This window comes from Marmota monax, unplaced genomic scaffold (assembly GCF_021218885.2).
Source record: "Marmota monax isolate L192 unplaced genomic scaffold, Marmota_monax_Labrador192_F-V1.1 WCK01_AAM20220418_F8-fsc00112, whole genome shotgun sequence".
Classification (NCBI taxonomy): Eukaryota; Metazoa; Chordata; class Mammalia; order Rodentia; family Sciuridae; genus Marmota; species Marmota monax.
In genome coordinates this window covers 4007932-4035630 of record NW_026692073.1, presented here as the reverse complement: position 1 = coordinate 4035630, position 27699 = coordinate 4007932, and the positions used below count along the sequence as shown (strand labels likewise).

General features: G+C 35.7%; 1 protein-coding gene across 2 annotated transcripts in view; it reads right to left on the bottom strand.

Moving 5' to 3' along the window:
• The window catches only part of Bmp2k (BMP2 inducible kinase), a 130953-nt gene extending 103695 nt beyond the window's left edge, over positions 1–27258 (bottom strand). Inside the window, exon 1 of one of the 2 annotated variants that reach the window (XM_046459248.2) lies at positions 26925–27258. In XM_046459248.2, coding sequence (XP_046315204.1) covers positions 26925–27090 — 166 coding nt within the window. In that variant the 5' untranslated portion in view covers positions 27091–27258. The remainder of the gene's footprint in view (positions 1–26924) is intronic. The other variant, XM_046459241.2, reaches the window with a different exon arrangement.
• Positions 27259–27699: the final 441 nt, after the last annotated feature.

Here is a 27699-nt window from a genome sequence, read left to right as displayed (position 1 = left end):
ATAATCTTTAATACTAGCATGAAAGAAACAATTTCCTGTTGGTAGAGAACTTCCTGAAATTAAGTTATAGAAAATCATGTTATCTTACATGATTTTATTAATATTTAATAGGAATTACACACATATGCAACCTAAACATGCACATATTATCCTATATAACCACATTACCTCTGTCCCACCTAATAAACAATTATTCTAATGCAGTCCTCATTCAAACTTACTTACATACCACAAAAATGTATGCAGGAAACATGGTGGAATGTCATTAGTTGTTGTATCTGGGTGATGGGCACAAGGTTATTTATTACTACTCTTTCAACTTTTCTGTATACTTTTGAAATTTTTCGTAGTAAAATTGGAAGAAAAAGAACATAAGACATGGTATGTTTTTCCCCAGGTGTTTCCTTTCTGGCCATACAACCTTACCACCACCACTAAGAATTCTTTCTTTCTTAAGATTTCTGCCTCTACTCATTATCTAGACTCAAAACTTCCCCCAAAGGAACCATAAGTCTCTTGCTGCAGAAAATGTTTATGGTTTCCTAGAGACCTACAGTGCCAACATCCCAACACACAAGTGTTGCATGTTTATAAAAGATTAGGCCATTAGTGTTGTTTACTCCTATCAAGTTTGCTTTCCTAGGGAGTAGAAGGGAAAAATAAAACTGCACATGGTCTTTCCACCCCACCCTTCCCTTTTAAGCTAAAGGAACATCCATTTAATGACAAATTCATTCATTTGACAAATATGTATTAAATGATCATAATGTGCCAAGCACTGATCTAGGTGGTAGGAATAAAACTACAAGTGGATCAGAGAATTGCCTTCCTGAGTTTACATTCTAGAGTGACTAAAATAAAACAAGTATAATATGCACTGCATAGAAGATAGTGAAAGTCCTGAAAAGAAAAAACTAAAGCAGGGATGAATGGTACCCTGAAAAATTGTGTTAGGGGAATTGTGGAGAAGGATGAAATATTTAATCTAGGTGCATGAGATGACTTTCAATAAACATGGGAAGAAAGTGAGGGGACTAACAACGTAGATAAGGCAAATGCATTCAAGGTAAAGAGAAAAGAAAATGTAAAGGCCCTAAGTAGGAGAATAGCTAACATGTATGAGAAACAAAGGGACTAGAAATCCTAAAGCAGAATGAACAAGGTCAAGTGAAATAGGCCAGGGAACCTAATCATGCAGGACCTTAATATGGATGAGAGTAAAGACTTTGACTTTTGCTCCAAGTGAGATGGAAAGCTGCTGGAGGATTCTGAGCAGAGGAGTGACATGACAGGACTCAGATTTGAATATGACCGCTGTGTAGAGAAAAGAATGAAGACATATCAGAAGCAGAGAAACCTACTGCAATAATTTCTTTGGCAGATGACAAGGATTTTGATTAAGGCTCTGTGAATTAGTGAGAAATAAAGAATTCAAGATACAGTTTAAAGATAGAGTGACAAGATTTCTTGACAGACTGGATATGAAATGTATGAGAAAAACAAGAGTCAAAAATGACTTTAAAGGTTTTTGAACTCAAAGGGCTAGGGATGTAGCTCAATGGTAAAGCACTTGCCTAGCATGCATGAAATCCTGGGTTCAATCCCTAGTATCACAGGGTCGGGGTGAGAAAAGAAAAAAACTGGGTGTGGTGGTACACATCTATAATCCCAGTATCTGAGGCAGAAGGATCATCTATTCAAAGCCAGCCTGGGCAACTTAGCAAAATTCTGTCTCAAAATGAAATTTAAAAGGATAGGGATATAGCTCCATGTTTTCCTATCATATACAAGGCCTTACATTCAATCCCCAGTACTGCCCCTAAAATTTTTTTTTAAGTTTTTTTACACTAACAGTAAAAGTTATTAACTAAAATGAAGACTGTGCTGGAAGACAATTTTACATGGTTTCCTGAATTTCTACATATCTTGCACACAGAGGCATGACTGCCTGTGTGGAACTCTATTTTCAAGATTGTCTACAGAGTGAACAGCTTTAGAAGGCAGACAACATATCACTCTGGAGTAAAGGGCAGATTTGTTTACTTCTCAATACAGGCATACCTTGTTTTATTGTGCTTCACTTTACTGTGCTTTGGAGATACTGAGTTTTTCACTAATTGAAGGTCTGTTGCAAGCCTGCATTGAGCAAGTCTATCAGCTCCAGTTTTCCATTAGCTCAGAAGATCATTACCATTTTTTAGCAATAAAGCATTTTTTAACTAGGACATGCACAGGTTTTAGACATAAAACTGTTATTACACACAACATACTACAGTATACTATGAACATACTTTTTTATCTACTAAGAAATCAAAACATGTGTGACTTGTTTCATTGTGTAGTCTGAAATTAGACATGCAATATCTCCAAAGTATGCCTAGGCAATAATGTCTCAGACAGACTTACTGCCTATTATAAAAGATTCTGATTCCCTAAACTCAGGGTTCCTCTCATACAATGCAACCCATGCATATGCAGGCATCCCTGGCCCTTTCCCATAATCCTATAAGAACTGAAGCTCTGGAAAATGAAGCTATTGCTGATACTCTGACTATACCTACTGCTGTGAGTAATAAAGTCCTACACCTCACATCATCTGCCAACATCCATAAAACTGACAGGCTAACTAGGAAGGGTAAAATCTCAAACTCTTAACAGTTCTTGGCAGACAACAAAAAAGATTCAGGGCAGATTATTAGGAGTACATTTTTATACATGTTAAATTAGAGATGATTATTGAACATCCAATTGGAAATCGAAAACTCCACATGTAAAGTTCATAAAAGAGATCAAGGCAAGGGATATATATTTAGAAACTTTCCTAATTCATAGTTACTACATCTACATTATTTTATAGCCACGGGAGAAGAATAATAGTACTGCTGCATCCCCTCCAAAAAAAAAAAAAAACCCATTTTTAAAAAAATCATGATTTAATAATAAAATATCATTACATTTGTTACCAGGAATGTTATAAAATAAATATCCTTTAATAACTTCTTGGTAAATATGCAAATTAACAAAAACCTTTGCACCACAATCATAACTCAAGATAATATGTATCAAGAGCCTTAAAAATATTCATATGCTTTGATGTGGGGGTTTTAAAGAACTCTAACATAAAGAAATTATTAAGATTACATTAGTCTCTTTTCTGCTGCTATATCAAGATAACCAAGGTTTGGTAGTTATAAAAAGGTTTATTTAGTTCACATTTCTGAAGGACCAAGAATGTGATGCTAGTTTCTGCTCAGCTCTGGTGAGGGTTACCCTGGCTACGTCACAATGAAGCAGATGGCAGGAGCATGTGCCAAGAAAGAGAGATCACATGGCAGGAAAAGAAAATGAGGAATCTAGGAGTCAGACTGGGTCTTTTTATCACAGCCCACTCTTGTGGGAACTAACTCATTAACTCATTCTTCAAGACCAGAACTAGTCACTTCCAAGGGCAATACCCCAATAACCTAATTCCCTGTCACTGAGCCCCAACAAGGATGTACCACCTCTTAATACCACTACTTTGGGGGCCAAACCATGTCAAAACCGTAGAAAAGATGTTGAAACCTTTATTTCTATCAACATGCAAATGACTAGGTAACTATGTCACATAGGATGTAATATTGAATAGGCATTTACAAAGCTTATGAAAATGCTAATGCAACTGTAAACGCATAAGAGGCAAATATTATCTTGCTTGGTTTTAGGCACAGCTGGATTCAGGACATCAAATTTCTGTCTTTCAGACAATAAAATTTCTTATTTGGTAAACTAATTTGAGATAGGTTCCTTTCACCTGCAGTCATGATAGTTCTAAACAAACATCAAGAAAAATAAAAAAATGGAAACTGGCCACCATTTCCATAGATTATTTCCATAGGAATGCAAATATCTTGTCTTTCTCACTGAAAACTACATGTACAGAATTATTTCCAAATAGGAATTTAGAAGGAAAAAAAAGTCAGCATTTAGCGCTGATACTCCTATATGAGATAACAATGACATGAAATGAATTAATACTAGTTTCCTATAATGTTTAATACCACTTCAATTTACAGCTCAAAAAAAATTAGTTATTTGTAAATGCAGATATTATATGCTTACAGACTCTAATATTAATATTCTGTTTAAAATTAACTAGTCTTACATCTAAATTCTCATCTTAATTAATGTGTACATATATGAAATTCTAGTAAAACAATCTGTTCACTTGAAAATATCTAGCAATACATAGAACCATACCTTTAGTATTAAATTAATAATAAAATATTAATAAATATTAAATTATTTTACTAATAATTATACACTGCACAATTAGCAGAAAGTAGATGTCAAAGACACAACTGCCACAAAATACTCACTCAAATGTTTACTATCTTATTCTCTTCTAGACTTTAGTTTCCTCATTTATAAACTTATGTTTTTAACACTGCAAATAATCTCCAGGGATTCAACTTTTAAGAAACAGATAAAAAGTATTCTTAAGTACCCCACAATCTAGCAGGAAATATGAATAAGCAAATGAAATATCATTAACAGGTACCATGGAAAAGTTATAAGACTTGGGGCTAGGGTTATGGCTCAGTGGTGGAGCACTTTGCCTAGCATGTGTGAGGCACTGGGTTCGATTCCCAGCACCACATTAAAAAAAAACTAATAAAGGTATTGTCCATTTACAACTAAAAAAAAATGTTAAAAGAAAGTTATAAAAACAAAAAACAAGTTATTAAAAAGTTATAAAAAACAAAGACTGTAGCTATTAAACACTGACTTATAAACAAAAAGCTTAAGAATGTCTCATTTGTGGATTAAAAGAAAGTAAAGGGGGCTGGGGTTGTAGCTCAGTGGTAGAGTACTTAACTAGCATGTTTGAGGCACTGGGTTCCATCCTCAGCACCACATAAAAATAAATAAAATAAAGCTATTGTGTCCATCTACAATTTTATAAAGTAATTATAGATATAAAATCCTGGGTAATAATATAAGTCATAAGAATATTATCATATTCTCTCAGGAGGAGAAAATGGTCCTACACCTCACATCATCTGCCAACATGAGTTAGAATATTCTAAGGTTCTTATATTTTGTAAGGTGTACAAATATTAACTTTAGTCTTACTGCATTAACCACTGGGAGGTGGCAGAAAAAAATGCATGCGATAAATATTATCTCATTAAAATTAATGGAAAGCAAAAATGAAACAAAGGAAATTAAAACTTAAGTAATCCAAAATAAAGCAAGGAAAGAATTTAAAAGATAATTAGTAAGCATTATTGAAAAGTCAAGGACAGAATCAGGAGACAAATTAGAATAAATTTGTCAATACTAAGAAAAAGTCTCGAGAAAAAGGATATATGAAGATCATTAAGAAGGGAATGTGGGGCTGGGATTGTGGCTCAGAGGTAGAGCACTCGCCTACCATGCATGAGGCACTGGGTTCAATCCTCAGCACCAAATAAATATAAAATAAAGACATTGTTTAAAAAAAAAAAAAAGAAGAAGAAGAAAAAGAAGGGAATGGGAATAGGTAAAAGAACTTTTGCCTTATTTATACAGTTTATTTTTTAATGAAAAATTACTTCTTTATTGTTTATGACATCAATACATATGTACAGCTACTTGGATTATTTAAGCTATAGATAATAAAAGTAATTCACAGAAAGGAGATGGTAGATGAATCTCCAGTCTCTCTCCTGGGTGCCCAGGCACCTCCCTTTCAACCAAGAAAGATAAGTTACTGTGGTGAGGAATTCAGGTTTTCAAAAGTTCAAAAGTATTTTCACAAAGGCAAGGAAGTCTGGACTATAGAGATAGGAAACTTGGAGAACTTGAGGTTTCTGAATACATCCATCATATGAAAAGATGAAGAGCAAGAAATGCTCAAGGAAAGGAAGAAGAGTTCCTTGAGCATTATGAAATGTGCTAAACTCCATCTTAAAATATTTCAGCCAACTACTAGGAAAAAAATAAGAAAATGTTTTTAAAAGTTCTGAAATACATTAAAAGGTTAACTCAATTTAAAAAATGTATTCATCCTCCAAAAACTTCTCTACAAATACAGTTTTAGCATTTATTATATTTAGGTACCTCTTGTAGGTAAATAAGGCAATTCAATCTAAAATTAAAATATGCATTGAGCTTGCCATTTTTAAATGTTTAATTTGTAATACAAATTCTACTTTTATTAGATAAAACAGCTCTTTTTCCAAGTTTTGAATACAACTGTAGTTTAAGCCATTTAATTAAAAATTATTAAAATGAGCCCAGCATGGTGGCACATATCTGTAATCACAGTGGCTCAGGAGGCTGAGACGGAAGGATTGAGAGTTCGAAGCCAGCCTCACCAACAGTGAGGCACTAAGCAACTCAGTGACAGCCTGTCTCTAAATAAAACACAAAACAGGGCTGGGGATGTGGCTCAGTGGTCGAGTGCCCCTAATGCCCCTGAGTTCAATCCCCAGTGTCCAAATAAATAAATAAAATGATCGTAGAAAAATTAAAATGCAACACCCATGTTTTAGAATACCTGGAAAATAAACTAACCTGACATTAAACACAACTTCCATACAACTACATTCCAGTATCCAGTTCATTAAAGTAGAATTAAAATTATACATGACAATCTAAGGTTAGCAAACAAAAGCCACTATAATCAGTACTACTGAATGTATATGAAGAGGTTAGGAAATAGTAATTTTCCATCATCCACTCAAAATAAGAGTAAACATTTGTGTTTTTGTTTTTTAAGACACAGAAGTAGATCAATAGAGTAGAGCGAGCAGATCAAGAAAAGGGATGAGGGAAATGAAAGGAAATGTACTGGGATTTGTGATGGATCAATTTATGTTATATGAACATACAAACATAGAATAATGAATTCAATTATTCCATATAATGTACCAATAAAAAATAAAACAAAATTTTTAAAAATCACAGAAAATAGTGTGTGCTCTATGGAATATGTCAAATCCTCCTGGCACTATCCTTTATCACTACACTAGCCCTAACATGTCCATGCTTATTCATGCACTTTAACAATCTCAAGTGTGCCAAGTAAACACAGTACCTTCTGTAATTACTTCAGAAGAGGGAGGAGAGGACTACTGAGGAAAGTTAGAGCAGAGCTAAAGTATCAGCAGAGACCCACTGTTACTTCAAGGCCTGATACAAACCCTTGGCTCAGAAAACAGAAACGTAGTTATACATTCCTTATAAGCCCAAAGAAAGGCACACTCTACAATGTTTCAAATAAAAATTATCTTGGTTTTACTGAACACAACAAGACTTTGAAACTGAAAATTAGTTTTTATAATTCCTTCCTATGAGAACTCATGTTCATATCCTAATTTATTAGGGCTGTCAGGAGGAGTAGAGCATATCCCTCCTAACAACTTCCACCATTCCCTTGCTTAACATTCCACTAAATCTGTATTTATCCTTCTAATGGAAAACCATCTAGTATTATATTTGCTTTCTAACAACTTGACCAATTCACTGGATAAATGAAAAGGTCTGCTTTCATCTTGAGTTGTCATGGATTGACTTCCAAAACCACCAGACTATTTTGAGGGTTTGGGGTAGGGGAGTGGGGAGTAGCGAATCACCTTGGCACACCTGTAAATCATTTGTGGCATTCCAGTGTTACCAAAGTACATCAGCAGAGATCTGATCAAACTCTTGTGATATTCAGAGATAAGTTCAGACAGAGCCTTACAAGCACTTTATGTACTTTAATAGAAAAGCCAGTTGTACTGATAAACTCCTACATAAAACTCTTCACACATCTACATATCCAACATTTAAATCAGCACCAGAATCTCCACTATGAAACAAGTATTTGTATACAGGTTAGAAACAAATGCTTTTCACTTTCAATATTTTCATGCTGATTATACTTATAGTCACTGTGAAAAATACGTAAGTTATAAGAACACAAACCCTGAATATAATTTTTAAATCATAAACATTACATGAAATCAAAGAGTCACTTACAGAAAGTTTATATACTCTATAGGATTTTCCTGAAGAAAGAATCTATTTAATTTTCATGAGATTCTCAAAGAAATACACAATCCCCCAAAGTTTTTAGTACCTTTATTGCAACACACAACAAAAAGTTGAGACTTCTTCTAATGCTCATTTTTTCCAACAAATTTTAATGTCTGTGTTAGCCTCTGGAACACATTTTAAGTAGGGTACCATATGTTTGAATTTATGGCCTATTTGGGGACAAAAACAAAAATAAGTTTTTATGATACATTGTGATGAACTCTATAGGCAACATACTAACATACAAAAGACTGTAATGAAATAATTATGCTTGGAATAAACTCAATCTAGTATCGTCTCCTAAACAGACCCTGAAATCTCATTTTAGGAAGTCTTTCTTAATGAGACCTGACCACATAAGTCAAGAATCTATTATATCCACAGCATCATGAACCTACTCAAACTAAACATGAAACCATTTAAATTCACATCAATCCCAATTCAGTGGTGTAATTATATAATGCCCCTTACATAAGGATAAACAGTCAGCAAGAATACCATAATTTTAGTATGTTTACCACTTTAAAATATTTTCAAACTTTATGAGTGTTCAAGTTTTTAAAATTCATTCATTTGATCAGGCTCCCAATTTCACAGTGTATTGTGTTCCAACAGCCTCTAAGACTGCTTTTGGAATTCAGAATATTTTCCCACAGAAACAATCTCACATGTGATAATTAGGTTCTCAAAAGTCAACTTGCAGTTTAGTACCAGTAGAGCTATAAATATCTAAAGTCTTTCTATAAAAACATTTCTATGGGAACATTCATTCAGGTTTCAACTTGAGAATCAAAAAATTCATCTCACTACAGCCCCACCCACCCCACCAATTTTTGCCTACCCTATCACACTGAAAAAATGATGCCTCCAGCAACAACCAAGTAACTACAAACAGCTCACCTACCCCCTTGAGAACATAATGAAAACTACAAGCCCTCTCCCAAGAAAACCAAACATGGATGTCTATTAACTATAGGTTAATAACTCCAATTACAAAGTATAGGGTCCACACAATAAAGTGTACACTACAGATCAGCATTGTACTATGTCCACCATAATATGGGCTATGTATTAAATTTTACATTTTCTAGTAGCTACACTGAAAAGGCAAACAAGTAAATTTTAATAACATATCTTAGTTTAAAATATCCAAAAAACTATCATTTCAACATAGAATTTGTGGGGAGCTGCCACATAGGAAACGAGCACCCCTTAGCCTTAAGTGATGAGAATATGGAGATGTGGCAAGCCAGCCATGGGCTGTGTGTGTGTGTGTGTGTGAACTATGAGCATTGAGCACACAAAGTGAACTGAACTGGCACTGCCCCTGTTTGGGCGGGCCTTGCTCTGGTCTTTCACTTGCTCTGGCATGATCCCTACACCAGCTCATGAGATGGGCATGGCCTCCCTAGATGTCAATCTGCTGAAAGCTGACATCAGGATACTAGACTCAACCCCCTGAAACCTAATCCCTTGCCTCATTTGATTGGCTTCTCCCCAGTAAAAGGGTTCAGCACACATGCTGGCTGGCTCTTTTTCCACAGACCCTTAAGGTCAGAGGAGCCATCACAGGACCCAAAGAAAAAGGTATTTCTCTGTCTCTGTGTGATTATTTCATGCAGCCCAGTTCATCTGGAATGGCTCTGCTAGTTCACTTGGAGTAACCCTGAGTGCTTAGTCGTGGAATAAGACAATAATTAATACGATAAAAATATTAGGGGCTAGGGGTATGCTCAGTGATAGCAAGCTTAGCAAACCTGAGACCCCAAGTTCAATCCCCAGCACCATAAATAAGTATATTTAGGTGTATGGGGAAGGGGGGTCTTTTGCATTCTTTTTTCATATTAAAGCTTTGAAATCACATGTACATTTTGTGCATCCTATACATCTCAACTTAGACTGACCACATTTTAAGTGCTAGATAGTCATATATGGCTACCAACTACTATATTAGACAGTTTTACCATACTATACAGAATACACCAAGAGATTCTCAAGCCCTTCGATCTCAGGATTCCTTTACATTCTTAAAAATTATTGAAGACCCCAGATGGATTTTATTTACACAGTTTATCAATCCACACTTACTATATCAGAAACAAAAACTGAGACATTTATTGTCTTTATTAATTCATTTAAACTAATATTCATAAGGTGTCATTAAAAAAAAAACTACTTTTTTCCAAAACAAAAATTGATACATAAGAATAGCACTGTTTTTTACATTTCTGCAAAGTTTTTTTGAATATTTAACCTAATAGAAAACTTACACCTACTTCCGAATAAGTCTTCATTACATTATTTTGGTCAAAGTTTCTGAAGAAAATTCAACCTCACACAGATATGTAGAAGAAAAGGTGAAAGTTATCTTAATAGTCTCTTCAGATAACTACAGATATTCTTTTTTTTTTCCCTGTAACAAAACATGTCAATTAGTAGTTTCTTAAAGGTTTGTTGCAATATAGAATATACACTCACATTGCTGAAATTTTTGCAGTTACCATTAACACCCATGGGTCAGTCTTACACTTTTTAACATTACACACTGAAAAATGTCACAGTTAGCTATACAGATCTTCCATAACACTATTTTTTTAAAAAGTCAAATTTGTTAACATCATTTATCCTCTCAAAAAAGCTTTTAAAATAATGGGAAACTGTCAAACTCACAATGGCAAATACAAGTTTTCCAAAAGTATAACTGTTTAAAAGTTCAAATTCCAACATAATAACACCTGTCAATTGTCTTCCTTGAAGTGACAGACTCACTTCATCATTTGAGCAAATGTCTGCCAAATACCCAAGTCTAAATGAATAATCATAGTTTGTCAACCATTCTTTTAAAAAAATGGTATTGCAGAAAATGAAATTCCAAGTGCTTTTCCTCAATTACTTATCATGCTTCAACATGCAGCAAAAGTGGTTTATGTAGGACTGGGGATGTAGCCCAGTGGTACAGTGCTTGCCTATCATGTGCCAGGGCCTGGGTTCAATACCCAGTACAAAAGGGGCTGGGAGCAGCTTATGTGTATTTCCCATTTCTACATAATGCTACACGAGATATAAGAAAGATATAAATGGTCAATAAGGACATGAAAAGATGCTCAAAACCACCAATTACTTGGAAATACTCATCAAATCCATGAGATACCTCTTCATATTCATTAGAAAGGGTACTACTAGGAAAAAAATAGAAAACAGAAAATTGATGACTATTGGTAAGACAAGGATGCGAAGACATTGGAACCCATATGCGCTGCTGTTGGGAACGTAAAATGTATAGTTACTGTGAAGAACACTATGGCAGTTCTTCAGAAAAAAATTAAACAGGGGGTGGTGGCACATGCCTATAATCCCAATTGTGCAGGAGGATCACCAAGTTCAAGGCCAGCCTGAACAACTCAGCAAGACCTTGTCTCAAAACAAACAAAAAAAGGGGGGCTGTAGAATGTAGCTCAGTAGTGGAGGTTTAATCCCCAGTACAAAAAAGAGAGAGAGAGAGAAAGAAAAAGGAAGGAAGGAAGGAATTTTGAAAAAGAATAATCATATATGACCCAGTAATTCCACTTCAGGATATATAACAAAAGAAAATGAAAGCAAGGATTCAACATATTTTGTAAACCCATGTTCACAGCAGCATTATTCACAGCATTCAAAAGGTAGAAAGAATCCAAATGTCCATAATAGATGAACAGATAACTGAATTACAATGCTACATATATATACATATACATGAATATTTTTCGGTCTTAAAATGGAATGATATGATACAAACTACAACAAGAATGAACCTTGAAGACATTACACTAAATAAGTCATATACAAAAAAAAACAAATATTGCCTGCTATTTCTACAAGGTATCTAAAATAGTCCTATTCAGAGACAGAAGGTTGACTAGTGGTCATGAGGGGTTGCGGGGAAGAAGAAATGGGAAGTTAGTGTTTAATAAGCACAGAGTTTCAGTTTAAGATGATGAATAATTTCTGAATCTGGACACTGATGAAGGTGGCACAACAATATGAATACACTTAATGCCATAATGCCACTTAAAAATGACTAAATGGTAAATTGTATATTATGTATAATTTAACATCAATTGCAATTCTTAAAAAAAATATGTGTACTGAAGGTTTACTGAAATATTTTACTGCTTTATCAAGGTCATTCTTAAGGAAATGGTCTTTGTTTTTTAACTGAGTGTGTATGATAGTAAGAATACAATAACTACTAGTACAGTTTAGTGCCAACTGCCTTGATTTGTGTTAAAGTGTTAGCAATACAAATGGCAATCATGTGTCAGATTATGAAAATTGTGTTTAACTGGTGGAACCCCTCAAAGGGTCTTAGAAATCTCTCTCCCTTTACAGAACACTCTTAAAGAGTCATTAATGAAATCCATTCTTTCAGAAAAGTCAATGAAGGAAGGAAAGATCACCTAACAGTTTATTTATGTTTGTAACTAAGTACAGAACTAAGGAACAAGTAGAAAATAGGAGAAAATTCAGATTGATAAAAAAAGGAATAAGGGAAAAGGTGACCAGATGGACAGCTGTAAAGTTGGAGGTAAAGGAGAAACAGATATTAGATGGTAGATGAGAGGAGAGAAATTTGTTACACTGATTTACCAAAAACAAAACAAAAAAAAAACTCTCTTCACTTAAAAAAATATAGACTGGACAAATTCTTCTTGAAAAAATTATGGTAATTCCATAGATTGAAAAAATATTAGAAAGATTATCTTTTAATTAAATTTTTAAATCATAAATTATGCACCTCTATTTTAACATTGAACTTGCTTGTGTCAGAAGTATCATAGAAGTAATGTCATGTTAAGTTATTTGTTCCTTTTTTTTTTTTCCCCTCTTCTATAAAGAGTCTGCTATGCTGCCCAGGCTGGCCTCAAAACCTCAAACTCCTGGGATTCAAGGGATCTTCCCACTTCAGCCTCCCAAGCATCTGTGACTAAAAGGTTCACAGAAGGTGATGTCATGTTATTTTTAGGAAAATTATTTTATGATGTCATAAGAATTTATTTCACTGAAAAGACTTGAATGTTTAATATTCCAGGTTTAAAAAGTGCTGTGATTTAGTAAAATAAATTTGAAATGTTAATGTCTTTTTATTCTAAACAAATGTAGCACAAACATCAAACAAAATGCAAAAAAATAAACAGTATTACAGCCCATCAGACTCCATATCTTAAAATTCCTATAACCTTGAACTTGAAACAAAAGAAAGTATGGGATAAGAACCCTGTTATTTCTCTTCCTCTTTTCCCTTTCCTTCCTCAGTACAACAGGTCCTAAATACTGCTACAGTAGATTAAACTGAAGCTATAGTAATGCACTTTTATGCTACTTACTTTACAGCTCACAAATATATTATTACACTTAGTACTAGACCTCTGTAGACTGAGGCAACACACTAAGGAAACTGGAATTTTAAAACTTTATTGATTCTGAGTGAAGTGGCACAGGCCTATAATATCAGTGAGACAGAATAGGAGACTCTCAAGTTCAAGGCCAATCTGGGCAATTTAGAGAGACTTTGTCTCAAAACAGAAAAAAAAAAAAAAAAAAAAAGAGGACTGAAATACAGCTTAGTGGTAGACTGCCCCTGGGTTCAATTTCTAGAACCACTGCACAATCATCACCATCACCGTCATATCTTAACTCAAAAACTATAGTACATGATTTGATGGACTCAGAGTACCCTAGTCCCTTATATCTACTCCAAATCCCATCTCAATCAAAAGCCTGTATGTGTACAGAAGTCAATTTAAAAGGCATTATAGATAGATAATAATATTATAATATATGTTATTATAATCTAATATAGACACATGTGTGTGAAAATATATATATATATATGTGTGTGTGTATGTGTGTATATATATATATATATATATATATATATATATATATTAGATTGCTAGATCAAAATCATAAGACCCAAGTTCTTCTCTCTACAACCAACATTAACAGTATGACTTGGTTTCATACCTTACTTTCCACCTTTCATAATTAGATGAAGGAACTAAAATTGAATAATCACTACTGTGGAAGATTTGATGAAGTACTAGCATTTTAAAAGAAAGACTGTTAGTCCAACAATCCAAGTTTCAGTTAACATATTTAGGTTATTTTCTGAAGGATGCTGAGAAGTTCTACACTTAATTCGGGTCCGGTATACCGCCACCACCCCACTCCGATTCCTATAGTCTTCCAAAGAGAAAAAAAAAAAAAAAAATAGAATTGACCTCACAGTAACCATAATGGCCTCCCACAACTTTTAAAAACACCTGTAGCATTTATTAAGAAAAATGGCCCCTACTCTAATGGCAAGAACAAATTTAAACCTTGAATCTGTAAATAGGAGATTCTCCTACTAAAAATATATGGGACGTATGTAACACCCACTTTGAACACTAAGGATTCATATACATCTTATAAGCTCACTTCACTTCCACACTCCCTTTGGATATACAGGATATCATAAACAACAACATATTTTAAAAAATAAAAACAATGGACTTGTACCATTTCTAAAGAAAAACAATAAAATCCATAATACCTCCTCTTAAATGGATTAGAAATAAAAAACAATTATCAATATGAGTTGATATTCTGAAGAGTTTCTCCTCTGGAGTATATACACAATACTTTGCTAAAAGATTTTGAAAAATTACTAAACATTTACCAATCCAGTTGACCTAGTTTAATTCTAATTTCAGCCCATCAGCTATACCATACACACACACACACACACACACACACACACACACACACACACCTTTAAGATATCCATATTACCATACACACATTTAACCATTTAACTATCTTACAAATTTCTGTTACTGATCACAGAAAGATACCATCAAATCTATGCACATCTGAGCATATATACACACACACCATACTTCTGAAAAAATAAAATAACTCAAAGCATGTGTTCTACTGATATGAGTCAGTAGCATCAGATTTTTTTCTATTCAAAGAATACACCATTGACATTCAGTAGGAAAGATTCTGTGATACAGGCCAGAAAACAAAAAAATGGGTCACAGCCAGTAATGCTTAATTCTACTTCCTAGAAAAATGGTCCTGAGAAGATTCATTAAGTAAAATATTTTACTAGTTTTGCTTTAAGTCATTTTAGTTCAAATATCTTACTGATTTCAGCATGAATAGTAAAATCAATACTGTAACTACTGATAATCTTACTCTCAAGAAAATAGTTTAATATGTAAAAAGCTCCTACCAGCTCTAACAATAATTCAACCACCAAAAATTAAGTAAAATAAGTAATGATAGCATTTAGGCAAGAGAAATGGTGTGCTGGAACCCTTTTTTCCAGGGAATCAACAAAGGAATAGAAGAACATCAGGTGATGACTAGCTATTAACAATACTGAAAGTCTTGGTTCACTACCTTCTAACTTTTGTGACAAGCTTACACATTTCCTAATCTAAAAGCAAACTCAATGCCTCTCTACCTATAAAATAAGTAGCTCCGGTTTCACACAAACCAGTTAGAGGGGACCCCAAATTAACTTCCCTCAAATTCTTAAAGAGATGAATTTACATTCTTCCTAATCCCTCACCCCTTTCAGATATTTATCATCCCATTACGTGTTGGTACTGCCACTCAACAGAAAGCCATATGCAGCTGACCATTCCCAAAATAGTTTCTTTTTTTCTTTTCTTCTTGTTTGGTACTGGGGATTTTACTCAGAGGCACTCAACCACTGAGCCACATCCCCAGCTCATTTTGTTTAGAGACAGGTTCTCACTGAGTTGCTTAGCACCTCGCTTTTGCTGAGACTGGCTTTGAACTCACAATTCTCCTGTCTCAGCCTCCCAAGCCACTGGGATTCCGGCCCGAAATAGTTTCTTTCTTAAGGTCAGTTATCCAGAGCAACATTTTAGATCTACCCAGTTCCTCTCTACCCTACAGAAGTGGCTTTCTTTGGTGAAGTGATAATATTAGCTCAAGGGAACTCAAGCAAGCACATTTTGAGAGCTATACCTAATAAGAAGTACAATGCAGTACCCATGAAACAAATACATGTAATCATAACAAATAAAAAAGGCCACAAACTCAACATTAAATCTGGTGCTATTTTTTTCATCCATTGTACTACTGCACCTAATTATCAAATATTTCCTTATTTTAGTTTCTATAAAAAGACAAAAAAGAGTTCAATCCCTAACACCACAAAATACACACACCCACCCCAAACATCAACTCCTAAACATCAACTGGATAGTTGAATATGTCAAAATGTAGTTGCTGTTCAATTGTTTTACAGTAATACTTAACAGGCCCTCTGACCATTTTTTAATTCCAAAACTTAATCTCTTAGAAATGTACTGAATATCTACCATGAGTAACAGCACCGCAAGAGATAAAAGATGATTACAAACCAAGGAATAAAAGGACTACATTTTAAAGTAAACTTCACATTCTACTGGAATAAAAACAAAGCTGTGTAAGACACCAGCTATGAGTAACAGCTGCTACAGAGGGCATTCAAAGATAACACTCATCTGGTTGCTGAGTTTCATGGACAAACAAAAATTGTAAGAAAGTAACTGTATTTTAAATGTATCCTCTAAGACCCAATTTTAATAGAATGGGGGAGGCAGGTGTCTCCATGCTAAACAAAAATAACAACATAAGCCAAAAATTAAGAATGAGAAAATGTCTTAGTTTGTTCTGACTCTATTTTAAAAAGCCACAAATTGGGTGACATGTAGACAACAAATTTATTTCTCACAGTTCTGGAGGCTAGGAAGTCCAAAATAAAAAAGCTGGCAGATTTAGTGTCTAGTGAGGACCCATCTCCTCATAGACCTCTTCTCACTGTGATTTCACATGGCTGAAGGAGTAAAATGTGTCTCTATGGGATCTCTTTTACAAGGGCATAAATTCCATTCATGAGGATTCACTGTCTCTTGACCTAATCACCTCCCAAAGGCCTTACTTCCTAATACTATCACCATAGGGGTTAGTATTTCAATATATGAATTGGGGGGGGTGGTCACAAATACTCACACCAGAAGCAGAAATACATATGAGAAGCACAGGAATTATCAAGTGCAATATTATACATATGAAATAAAAGTGATATTAAAGTTAATAGCGTGTGGACTGAAATCACACTGCAGAAAGTCTTGAATCCCAGTGTCATGATCTGTACTCCACTTGGCTAAACAAATACGACAGAGACATGAGCAGAAGTCCATTTCAGGAAGAACAAACTGGAAGGAACATAAAAACTGGTTTGGCAAGGAAACAGGCTGAAAGCACAGTCTGAATGTTAATGTAATTCTCTAAAAGAGACATTAAGGACCCAAATGAGGGTTGACAGCACCGGAAACAAAAAGTGACAAAACTGCACACATATCATGGGTAAAAACTTTCTATGCATAAACTCAGAGAAAGTATTATCATAACTCTCCTTCATAAATTATTTTCAAATAAAAACTTGAAAAACAAATTTTTTTTTATTCCTGATAGCTTCTAAAATACATATATTAAAAATGAGTCATTTGGAGAACAAAAAGATAAAATAAGTAATTTAGGTGGCATAATTTCTGAAACTAAATCATTTTCTGAAATGCCACATAATTTTATACAAGCTACTACTCTTTGATCTCAAAGAGCACCATAGCAACTTTTGAAAATATTTTTTCCCATTAATTAAAGAATAAGTTTATATTGAAGGGCTGAGGATATACCTCAGTTGGCAGAATGCTCCCCTTGCATGAACAAGGTCCTGGGTTCAATCCCCAGTACCCGCCCCCCGCCCAAAAAAGTTCACATTGTACAATAAAAAATATACTGCTAATCCACTGTGAACTCAAATGTATGATAATCAAATATAATCTTTTCATTATGATCTTAATTCTAAAATGGTTCATTGCTACCTTTCCCTATCCCATGATTTTCTCTTATCAAAAAGAGCAATAAAAAGTAGTTACAAAGTAGGTCAAGGTGGCTGATAACACTGTTAAGCTTTCTATATCAATACTCCTTCCAGCAAAGTAAGGAGGTTTAAAATCTCCAAATACGATTAGGGGCTGGGGTTGTGGCTCAGTGGTAGAGCGCTCGCCTAGCACGTGCGAAGAGGCCATGGGTTCAAACCTCAGCACCACATAAAAATAAATAAATAAAATAAAGTTATTAAAAAATATATGATTATAGATGTCTTTCTAGTTTCATTAATTTTTACTTCATGTATTTTGAAATTGTTATTAGGGACAAACATATTCAGGATTGTTATGCTTTGTTGAAGAAGTTACCCTATTATGGTTATGAAATGTTCCCCTTTAACTCTGAAAATACTTTTTCTTGAAATTTATTTTATAATAATAGCTGAAGTTCAGATTTCTCATGCTTACTTTCCCCATCTTTTGATTTTAACTTATTGGTGTATTAATATTTAAAGTGTAACATATGTATAGACCATATAGTTATTACTTGCTTTTTACATGTTGAACTTGTATGCCTTTTAATTATAGTATCTAGTTCACTTATACTTAAATTAATTACTGATATTGTTGAGGAAAAAAAGAACACCTGACATGAAGGTCAGTGTAAAACTGCGTAAATGATAGGTTTGATGATGTAGCATTTCTGGAAAACAGGTTGAATAGTCCTGCTGTTAGGCTCAGAGAAAAAACAGTTGGAACACTTTGGTTGCAATTGTTCATTCTCTCATTTATCACATGGTACACAGTAATAAATTTATCTTATTGTTTGTAAATTTTTATTTTACAAATAAAAATTCTGTCATCCATTAAAAATAAAAAGGAGCTATTATAGACAAAATCATAGAACGCTAAAATGGAAAAATGTGCTACAAATTCATCTTTAACTACATTTTTTTTCCTTGAAGAAACAGGTCAAAATATCACAATGTGAGGTAAGGGTAGAACAGGGACTAGCAGCTGCCCTGACTCCAAGTTTTGCCCTTTTGTTCTCCTGATAGTTGCCTCCAAGAAGGCACTGTTTCAAAGACAATAAAAAATGTTACAATAGGCAAACCAGTAATAACAATCATTTCATATTTTAAAATAATATGCATTGCAAAATGCCTCTCTAAAGACTATATCCCAAACTATTTTCCTAATGCTACTGGAATTCATCAAGACTAGGTGGGATAAACCAAAAATTCCAACTGTTAGCAAACATGTGCTGACTGATCTCATTCATAAAGAAAATACAGAGAATTTCCAATTAGCTAAGTACCCAATCATTTAGAACAGCCTGTCACTAAACACTCAACTTCCCAAATCAGTCCCCCTTAAAATAGTGGATAGGTAAATGGTTCACCAGAAACATAGGAAATATAATGAAGAAATAAACAACCTCAACACTTTGGAGACAAAAATTTATGTCCAGACAACTAAATAAAATATGGCAACTTTGTAATCACTATTTAGGACTCTTAATTCCAACTTGAGGCTTTAATCATTGGATAGCCACCAAATGTACTGTGAGACATACATACATAAATACATACATACATGGAGTCTACACCTCAAATTTTGACCAAAAAAAAGATGGGAAATGGAAGAAAATCGAAATAATATACAAGCTTAGTTAAGAACATTATAGAAGATTCAGAATCAATCCTACCTTCTAGCATGATGCCCAATATTAACATCAAGGATCTTTTCTATTACTCCCTCCTACAGACTACTAGATGGAAGATACTAATAAATTCATTAATAAATGAATAATTCATTTTCATTATTTTTAAAATAAAGACATAAACTTTTCAATCTGCTAAGCCTGAAAATGTCAATATTAATGACAGTTAACTACAGCTAAAAATAAAGAAATTTGACATAATGAAATTTAGTATCTTTATTGGAAATACATAATTTCCACTAAGTTTTTGAAATGCTGAAAATTGGAAATAATTGCTTCAGTGTTAGTGTTTGTCCTTGAATAAAACTGCCACCTCTAAAGAAATCAGTGGACAATCAAAAATTACATTCTAGGGGCTGGGGTTGTGGCTCAGTGGGAGAGCGCTTGCCTAACCTGGGTGAGGCACTGAGTTCAATCCCCAGCACCACATATGAACAGATAAAATAAAGGTATTGTGTCCACCTACAACTAAAAAATAAATGTTAAACAAATGTTTTTAAAAATTACATTCTAGAAATTAATCCTACAATGAGAATATAAACAACCAAATATTCTATGTAATGTCCTTTACTACAAATCACTTTCATTTCATGTGACAGCATATGCTGCTATGAAAGTCAAAATTCCATATAGCTGATTAATACCTGAAATCTATATATAATTAAATATTAAAAGTTATTTAATTAAAAGTTTAGATTTTATACAAATGTAAATGTGGTATGTATTCAGATAAATGTGATACCCAATCTAAAAGCAAGGTATTACAATTTCAGAACCAGATTTCATTGAAAGCTTATAACCAAATCTGAATCTAAAGTTCAGCTGTATTTACTGAGAGATCTTAAACGCACTATTAGGTATTGTCACACATTTCCTTCTTTACCTTCATAATATATATTGACTCTATGTCTCAGAGGAGGAAATAATGTGTTCTAAGAGTTTATTTCAACAACAAAAAATTGCAATGGCAGGAATTAAGGACAGGAGTGATATAGAATCAACCCCTGGTTCTACCCTCAAAAAGCTCTCCATGCAAAAAGTCTGTCAAAAGTCAAAGGCAGAATGTAAAATAATATGATAATACTTTCCTTTTTTCACTCAGTTACCTCTGTAGAATGAAGAAAAATATACTGTTAATAGAGTAAGATAACAAGAGGACATTTAGGTTATTCCTTTGGATTGCTTTTTTTGTTATTTGTCTTGGTTTGGGGTTTTTTCCTTTGTTTCTGTTGCTGTTGCTGTTTTGTGAGTGTATGTGTGTTACTGGGGATCAAACCCATGGTCCTGTACACATTAGGTAAGTGCTCTACTCTTGAGCTACACCCCAGCCCCTTTTATAGTAATAGTGTATATTTTGAAGTTGCCAAGGCTGACCTTGAACTTGAAATCCTCCTGCCTCTGCCTCCCAAATACCTGGTATTTACTGGCATATGCCACCATGCTGGGTTATTCTTTCTTCACCTTATTTAAAGGAAGCAACCGAAATGACACTTTGTCCTAACTGCTTTTTGGCATCACCAAAATTGAAAATTTACAGTCCCCTGGCCTAAATTTAAGATCCAATAAAGATCCAATAAAGTCCCCTGGCCTAAATTTAAGATCCTTTGGTGATCCAATAAAGACTGGTACTTTTCAATTTGCAAATTAGGTCTTAAATTCTATTGAAGCACACTGTATGGTAACTTTAAAAAATCACACATTATTTCCTTTGAGAAGCATCTGACTAACCATATGTAGTAAGACAATTAGTAAACTCAATTAAAACAGAGTCTGTCTAGCCTCAAAAAGTTTATTTACCAAGAGAGGTAAAAAGGAATAATTAACCACTTTCATGTTTCTAAGTGCTTGCATAATTGTATCTCAAAACAAAAGATTAAATGTGATAAGAGGAGGAAAGGCAAATAGCTACAAGTGTCCACAGGAAGAAGGAAGTGATCATAACTGGAGTTAGGGAGCAAGAGTTACAGAGGCAGAAGTAGACAGGCAACTATGAGATTTAGAGATGGAATAACAGGAAGTAGAAATAAAGAGACTGGAGTAGAATATTCATCTAGCAAACAACCAGAGGCAAGAAGGTCTGAGCATGGATAACTGCGAATGCCAGGCCAAAAAATGTGATCCAATAAGATGACTTCTCAGCAACACAACTGTTCACTCCCTCTACTTCTTGAAATAGTCTTAGTTTCCAGGCATCAGAATCTCATACCTCTCTGGTAGCTCTTTCTTAGGTCTTCTCCTGCTCTAATCAGTAGTTTTCAAGGTGTGATTCTGGGATCAACAGCATCAGCACCACTGAGGAAGCTGGCAGAAATGCAAATGCTGGGCCTTCCCAAGACAAAATCAAACTTTGGAAGTCAGGCTCAACATTCTGGGTTTTATCAGATCCTCCGAAGGATTCTGATGAACACTAAATGTTGAGACCAACACTCTACAGGAGATCTTCAGTGAGGACCTTCTCATTTTACACTGTCTCCCTACATCCATCCTCTCCCTGGTCTTTAAATAACAACCAAATACTCACAAATTGAAGTACCTATCTCTAAACCCAGCCTTCATTGCTGAGCTTCATTCCCTATACCCAAGTTCCAATTTGACATTTCTTCCCAGATGTCTCAATTAAACATGGACTACTAGATAGTCTCCTAACACCCCCACCACCACCAAATCCGTTCATTGCTTATCTCAGCAAATAGTACCTCCATCCAAGAATTGCATAAGCAAGTCATTCTTGACACTTCCTACTAATGCACCAATGTCCAATCCACCTCCAGCATTTCATCCCCATTTCAACCACTTTCCATCTAGCAATCAGTATGACCATATGAAAATATAAATTGCATGTCACTGTCCCAATTTAAATTCTTCAATATCTTCCCATTGCAATTTAGGTAAAACCTAAACTCAAATAGCATACAAAATCCCTGACCCAGGTCACCTCTTCAACATTATCTTGGGTCTCTATTCTTCTTGATTCACTCATTGTAGTCCACAGCTCTGAGAATATTTCAGTTCCTGAAATACTTCTTCACAAAGAGTTTTTCCTTTTCACCATAAGCTCCAAACCACCCTTACCTTCATATCTCAAAACTTTTGTCTAAATCCTCTCATCCTTCAGGTTTCTGCAAAGTGTTGAAAAAAGCTTGAGTTCCTAATCTAAATTGAATTAGTTGTTCTCTCATAAAACCCTAATTTCTCTTCAATTTTAACTACATTAACTGAATGATTTTTATTTGCTTAGTTTTAACATTTGTCTCCCACACTAGACTATAAGATTCATAAGGCCACTATATAAGTAGCACCTAGCAGTGCATGGTACATATAAGGAAAGAGTTGTGGGTTAATAACGATTGTTGAGATTTCTATAAAATCTTTCCCTCTGTCCTCTCTTGGGAGCATTAATTTAGAGATTACTGAGTAGCCACAGATGATTTTTGCAAATAAGATATCATACTTATATCTATCATTTTCTTCTGATTTCTATAGCAAAATCAGATGTTATATTTTACTACCTTCCTGTAAAATTAACAATGAGAATTGGTTAATCTTTAGCTTATATTTACTCACTCTAAACAGTTAACTAAGTTTTAGAGGCTCCAACTGACAGAACCAATAACCCCCATGATCACATCAGTAAGTCCTACCCTCCTCACCATATTCACAGTACCATTCCTATCCAAGCCTTATAACCTCACTATTAGATTATCTCTACCAGTTATCATTGGTCTCTCAGTCTTGACATTTTATTTTATTTAAGTCTATTTGTGCCAAGAATATTTAGGGGGAAAAAATGTACCCTACACAAATACTGACTCCTTTCCATTATCATTAAGGCCTTCTTATGGTGATACATATGAACAAGCCAATCCCATGTCTTAATTAAAACCTGAAGGTTACATGCAATTACATGTGCTTGACAATTTGACTATTTCAAGCTAAAAGTGACATATAATTCTAATTCATTTCTAAAGCCCAAAGTTGGAGTTTGCTCAAAATAGATTCCTGAAACTAAAACTATGAAAATGTCTATGTCATCCTCTAAACTCTGAACAAGAACTAAAAAGGTACAAATTTCAGCATTTTCAAATATACAGTATATATGCTTGACTAGGAAAACAATATGATAGAAAATACATATTTTGGAGAGGAAACCACCCCAATAATTTAGCTATAACAAAATGAGTATGCCCCTAAAATCAGCTTTTTTAAATTATACGTATAATAGATATGTGTATACACATATGTATAATAATAGTTAAACATTATAACTTGGGGATTCCATGTTTGCAAATCCCCCTACTTGATAAAATTTGTTTTAATGCCCATTATTCACAGCACTCTCCTAGTCATTTACAGACATGTCCACAATGGTAAAAAACTGGAGTCTCCTGACTTGCTTGTTCTTACTTCAACTCTCATATTGTAAAGAAGTATCCTTTTCATGGTTAATTTAGTATCATGTTTTTCTCATTTTTTGCTTTTTATTGATGATTTCACTGTTGCAAGTGGTCCTAAGCACAGGGCTAAAATAATGTGTACTGTGATGTCCCCAATAGAGAAAATGCTTGTTAATCATCCTCATTTAAGCATGAATTACAGCACTACTGGCAATGATTTCAATACTAATGAATCAATAATATATATTAAATAAGATGTCTTTAAACAGAAACTCACATAAGGCAAGGTTTTATACTGATCAGTTGACAACAATGTTGTTAACAAAGGCTTACCAGATCATAATCCTGTTATTTTCCCCTAAAAGTAATAACTCACTATTCACTAATGCAGTGTTCATAGTAACTTCTGGAACATAACTAATTATGTATGTATGTATGTAAGTGTGTATATATATATGTGTGTATATATATATATATATATATATATATATATATATATATATATATAGCGAGAGAGAGAGAGAGAGGGAGAGATTGAGAGATTTACTGAAAAGACACTGCAAAAGTCATTCTGAAAAGCTTCCTATGTTTGCAGTAGCATAACGACATATCGCGGCATGGCATCTACTATGTCCTAGTCCTGTTTAAACAACATTGACCCAAAGCAAAAAATGTAAAATCTACCAAGTTTGTATTTTGGTCTGTCTTAGCTTCTACTACCTTTTCCACTCAGTGGTATACTTCTCCCCTATTCAGGTACTCTAAACTATAATGCTTTTTTGCAAGCACTTGGCCCAATTGACAGAAACCAGTCAACTACTTATTAATCATGCTTAAATGTGAACCAGACTTGTGCTTAAATATCTAACTCGTGGCCTTACTTGTTTAGAATGGAGAGAAGATATTAAGCATGTGAAATAAGAACAAACCCATCCGGATCAAAAGTAAACTGAATATTCGTAATTTCAGTTGGATGTGGCTAGAGAGATAAGAAATACACAAGGGAAAAAAGCCTAAGCCTTGGCTCTCTTTTAGGGAAGACTTAATGCAGGATCCCAGGAGCTGAGGTGTGAGCTGGGGAAGTTCCTCTTCCAAAAGGGTATCTTTAACCCTTGCTTCCCTCTAGCATTTGATTACTCATTTTTCAAAATGAGTAATGACAAATTTATAAAAAAATTCAGTGGAACACTCTTAACAATGACATTAGTGCTTGAAAAGGTTTTTGTTTGTTTTTATAGGTAAATGAAACTCTCCTTTTGAAAGTCATTTTTGTTTTCATTTTTCAAAACTACATATTTTAATTGAAAATGGGCCAGGATATGCTTAGAGCAGTGATAAAAGTTACAAACAGAAACGTCAATACTTTCTACATACTAAATAAAAGAACTGTCTGGGATTTAGTGAGGAAGTGACTGTAACAATACTCAAGCTACATTTTAATTAAATATTAAAACAACTCAAAGACAGAAGTATGACACTGAGTTCATGGCCATGTGTTCTTAAATTGGGATGTAAATCCCAATCTAAACCAACACCTGAAATTCATGTGCAATAAAAAGCTAGGAAATCTTACAGCATAGTAAATATATCAAAACCAGTCACCATATACTTATTCTTTAGAGAAGCTAAGGATACTCCTCCTACCACCTCTTCAAGACTCGGCTAGGTTTATTATTTTTAGCAATGACTTACAAAATAATGACATTCACCCCTGAATAATTCCATATTTCTCTCTACCTAGAATATTTTATAGATAAAAATCTTAAGTGTTTTCTCTTGCACTAATATTCTCTTGTTTATGGCATATCAAAAAAATAGAAGTGAAATCACAATCTCCTGTTTTCAAACTACATCAAGGTCTAACTCTAGTAAGTCTCCCAGAACCAAAACTACTCTTTCAGATTTCTTTTCTCTTAATCTTAGAACTTAAAGGGCCATTTACTGACAGAAATTATTTCTTATGAATTTTTAAGCATTTATTTTGTAGTATCATTTTGCAATTAAAAGTTCAAGGTCAACAAAGCATGCAATAAAAAAAGAGAAAGTATTTTCTACAAGCCATTTATACCAGAAATACAAAACTAGATTTCTTTTTAAACAGTGTAAACTTTTTCTATAACTAGACTTCTACCTTTGTCCTAACTAGTTACAGATAATGAAAGATTCACCATAAAACTCCAAGAATGAAAGTTAACCTACCAAAAAAGTCACACTGGGAGGCAGGAAAAGTACCTTGCCCGATGTAGAAGATTCTAAAGAACAAAGATAACAGGCTTCAAGTTTACCTGCTCCCCAAAGCCACCTCTTAACTAAATTTGGGACAGAGTATCAACAGACACTGTATGTGTGTATAGTTTTTCAACTGATGACTGAGCAGAAGCAAATCCCAGGCTCAACCAGGGGCTGCAGGGTCCTGTGCCCTGCATCGCGGGTGGAAGCTCCGATGAAGAGGCCAACGCATGATACCCGCCTGAGCCACAGCTGGCAAAGCAGAGCCTCAATCCTGCTCGATCTGACCCTCAATGAGTCACTGGCCCAATCATGACACCACATCATTTGCTAGGACGTCTTGTATTTATTTCCTCACGTCAAGAAAAACAGAAAACGATTTAAACTAGTAATGAAAGAACGGCGCCCTAATCGGCGCCCTAATCGCCGTTCTTAAGAACGAAAGCCCGAGTTACTCTCTAGGAGCCCTCTTGGCCCAGCAGAAGAGGCAGAACAGGGAAGAAGAGTGGGTCGAGAGGGTGAAGACCCGGGAAGCCACCGCCACGCCCCAGCCCTCCCTCACCTGCCTGCCCGAGCCTTCCCGGGCGCCCGTACCTTCGGCCAGCGACTCCTCCAGGGTGACCTGGTAGCGGCCGACTGAGAACACCCGGACACCCACGGACGAGCCGCCAGAGCCGCAGCCGGCCCCGGCCGCCACGCCACCCGCCGCTCCGCCGCCGCCGCTTCCCTCCGACTTGGGCATCCGAGAGAACTTCTTCATGGTCCCGCCGGCGCGCTGGAGGGCACGGGGAAAGCGCAAGGGCAAGCGAGAGGGCGAGTCCCCGGCCCGGCGCGCGCCGGGCGTCCGCGAGGGGTCGCCGCCCTTCGCCCGTCCGAGCGTCCGAGCGTGCTGCGGGCCGCCAAGCCTCACATTCCGCGCGCCGCGAGCGCACAGCTCCGGCCCGCCGCCGGCTCCTCGGCTCCGCTGCAGCTGCCCGGCTCCCGCAGAGGGCGGTGGGGAGGGCGGAGACAGGGCGGGGCACAGGGGGGCGGGCCCGAGCGCTGGGGCGAGGACGACGCCTCCGCGAGCGCCCCGGGCGCCTTCGCCGCCTCACGGAATGCCCGAGCGCGAGCCTGGGAGGAGGGAGCGAAGGAGGGAGGGAGAGGGAAGGGGCGGGGCGGCCGGCCGCTCAGGGCAGTGGGCTGGACCGCGCTGCTGCACACCCTTAGGACCGCAGCCTGCCGCGCTGCCGCCGCCCAGCCCGACCCGTCCCGCCCGCCACTCGCAGCCGTTGGTGGCACAGCGCTGCTGACAACCGCTCACAGAGCCCGGGCGCCCCGCGCAGGCGCGCTACTGCGCCGCCGGAAGTGACGGTTCCGGCTCTTGTCA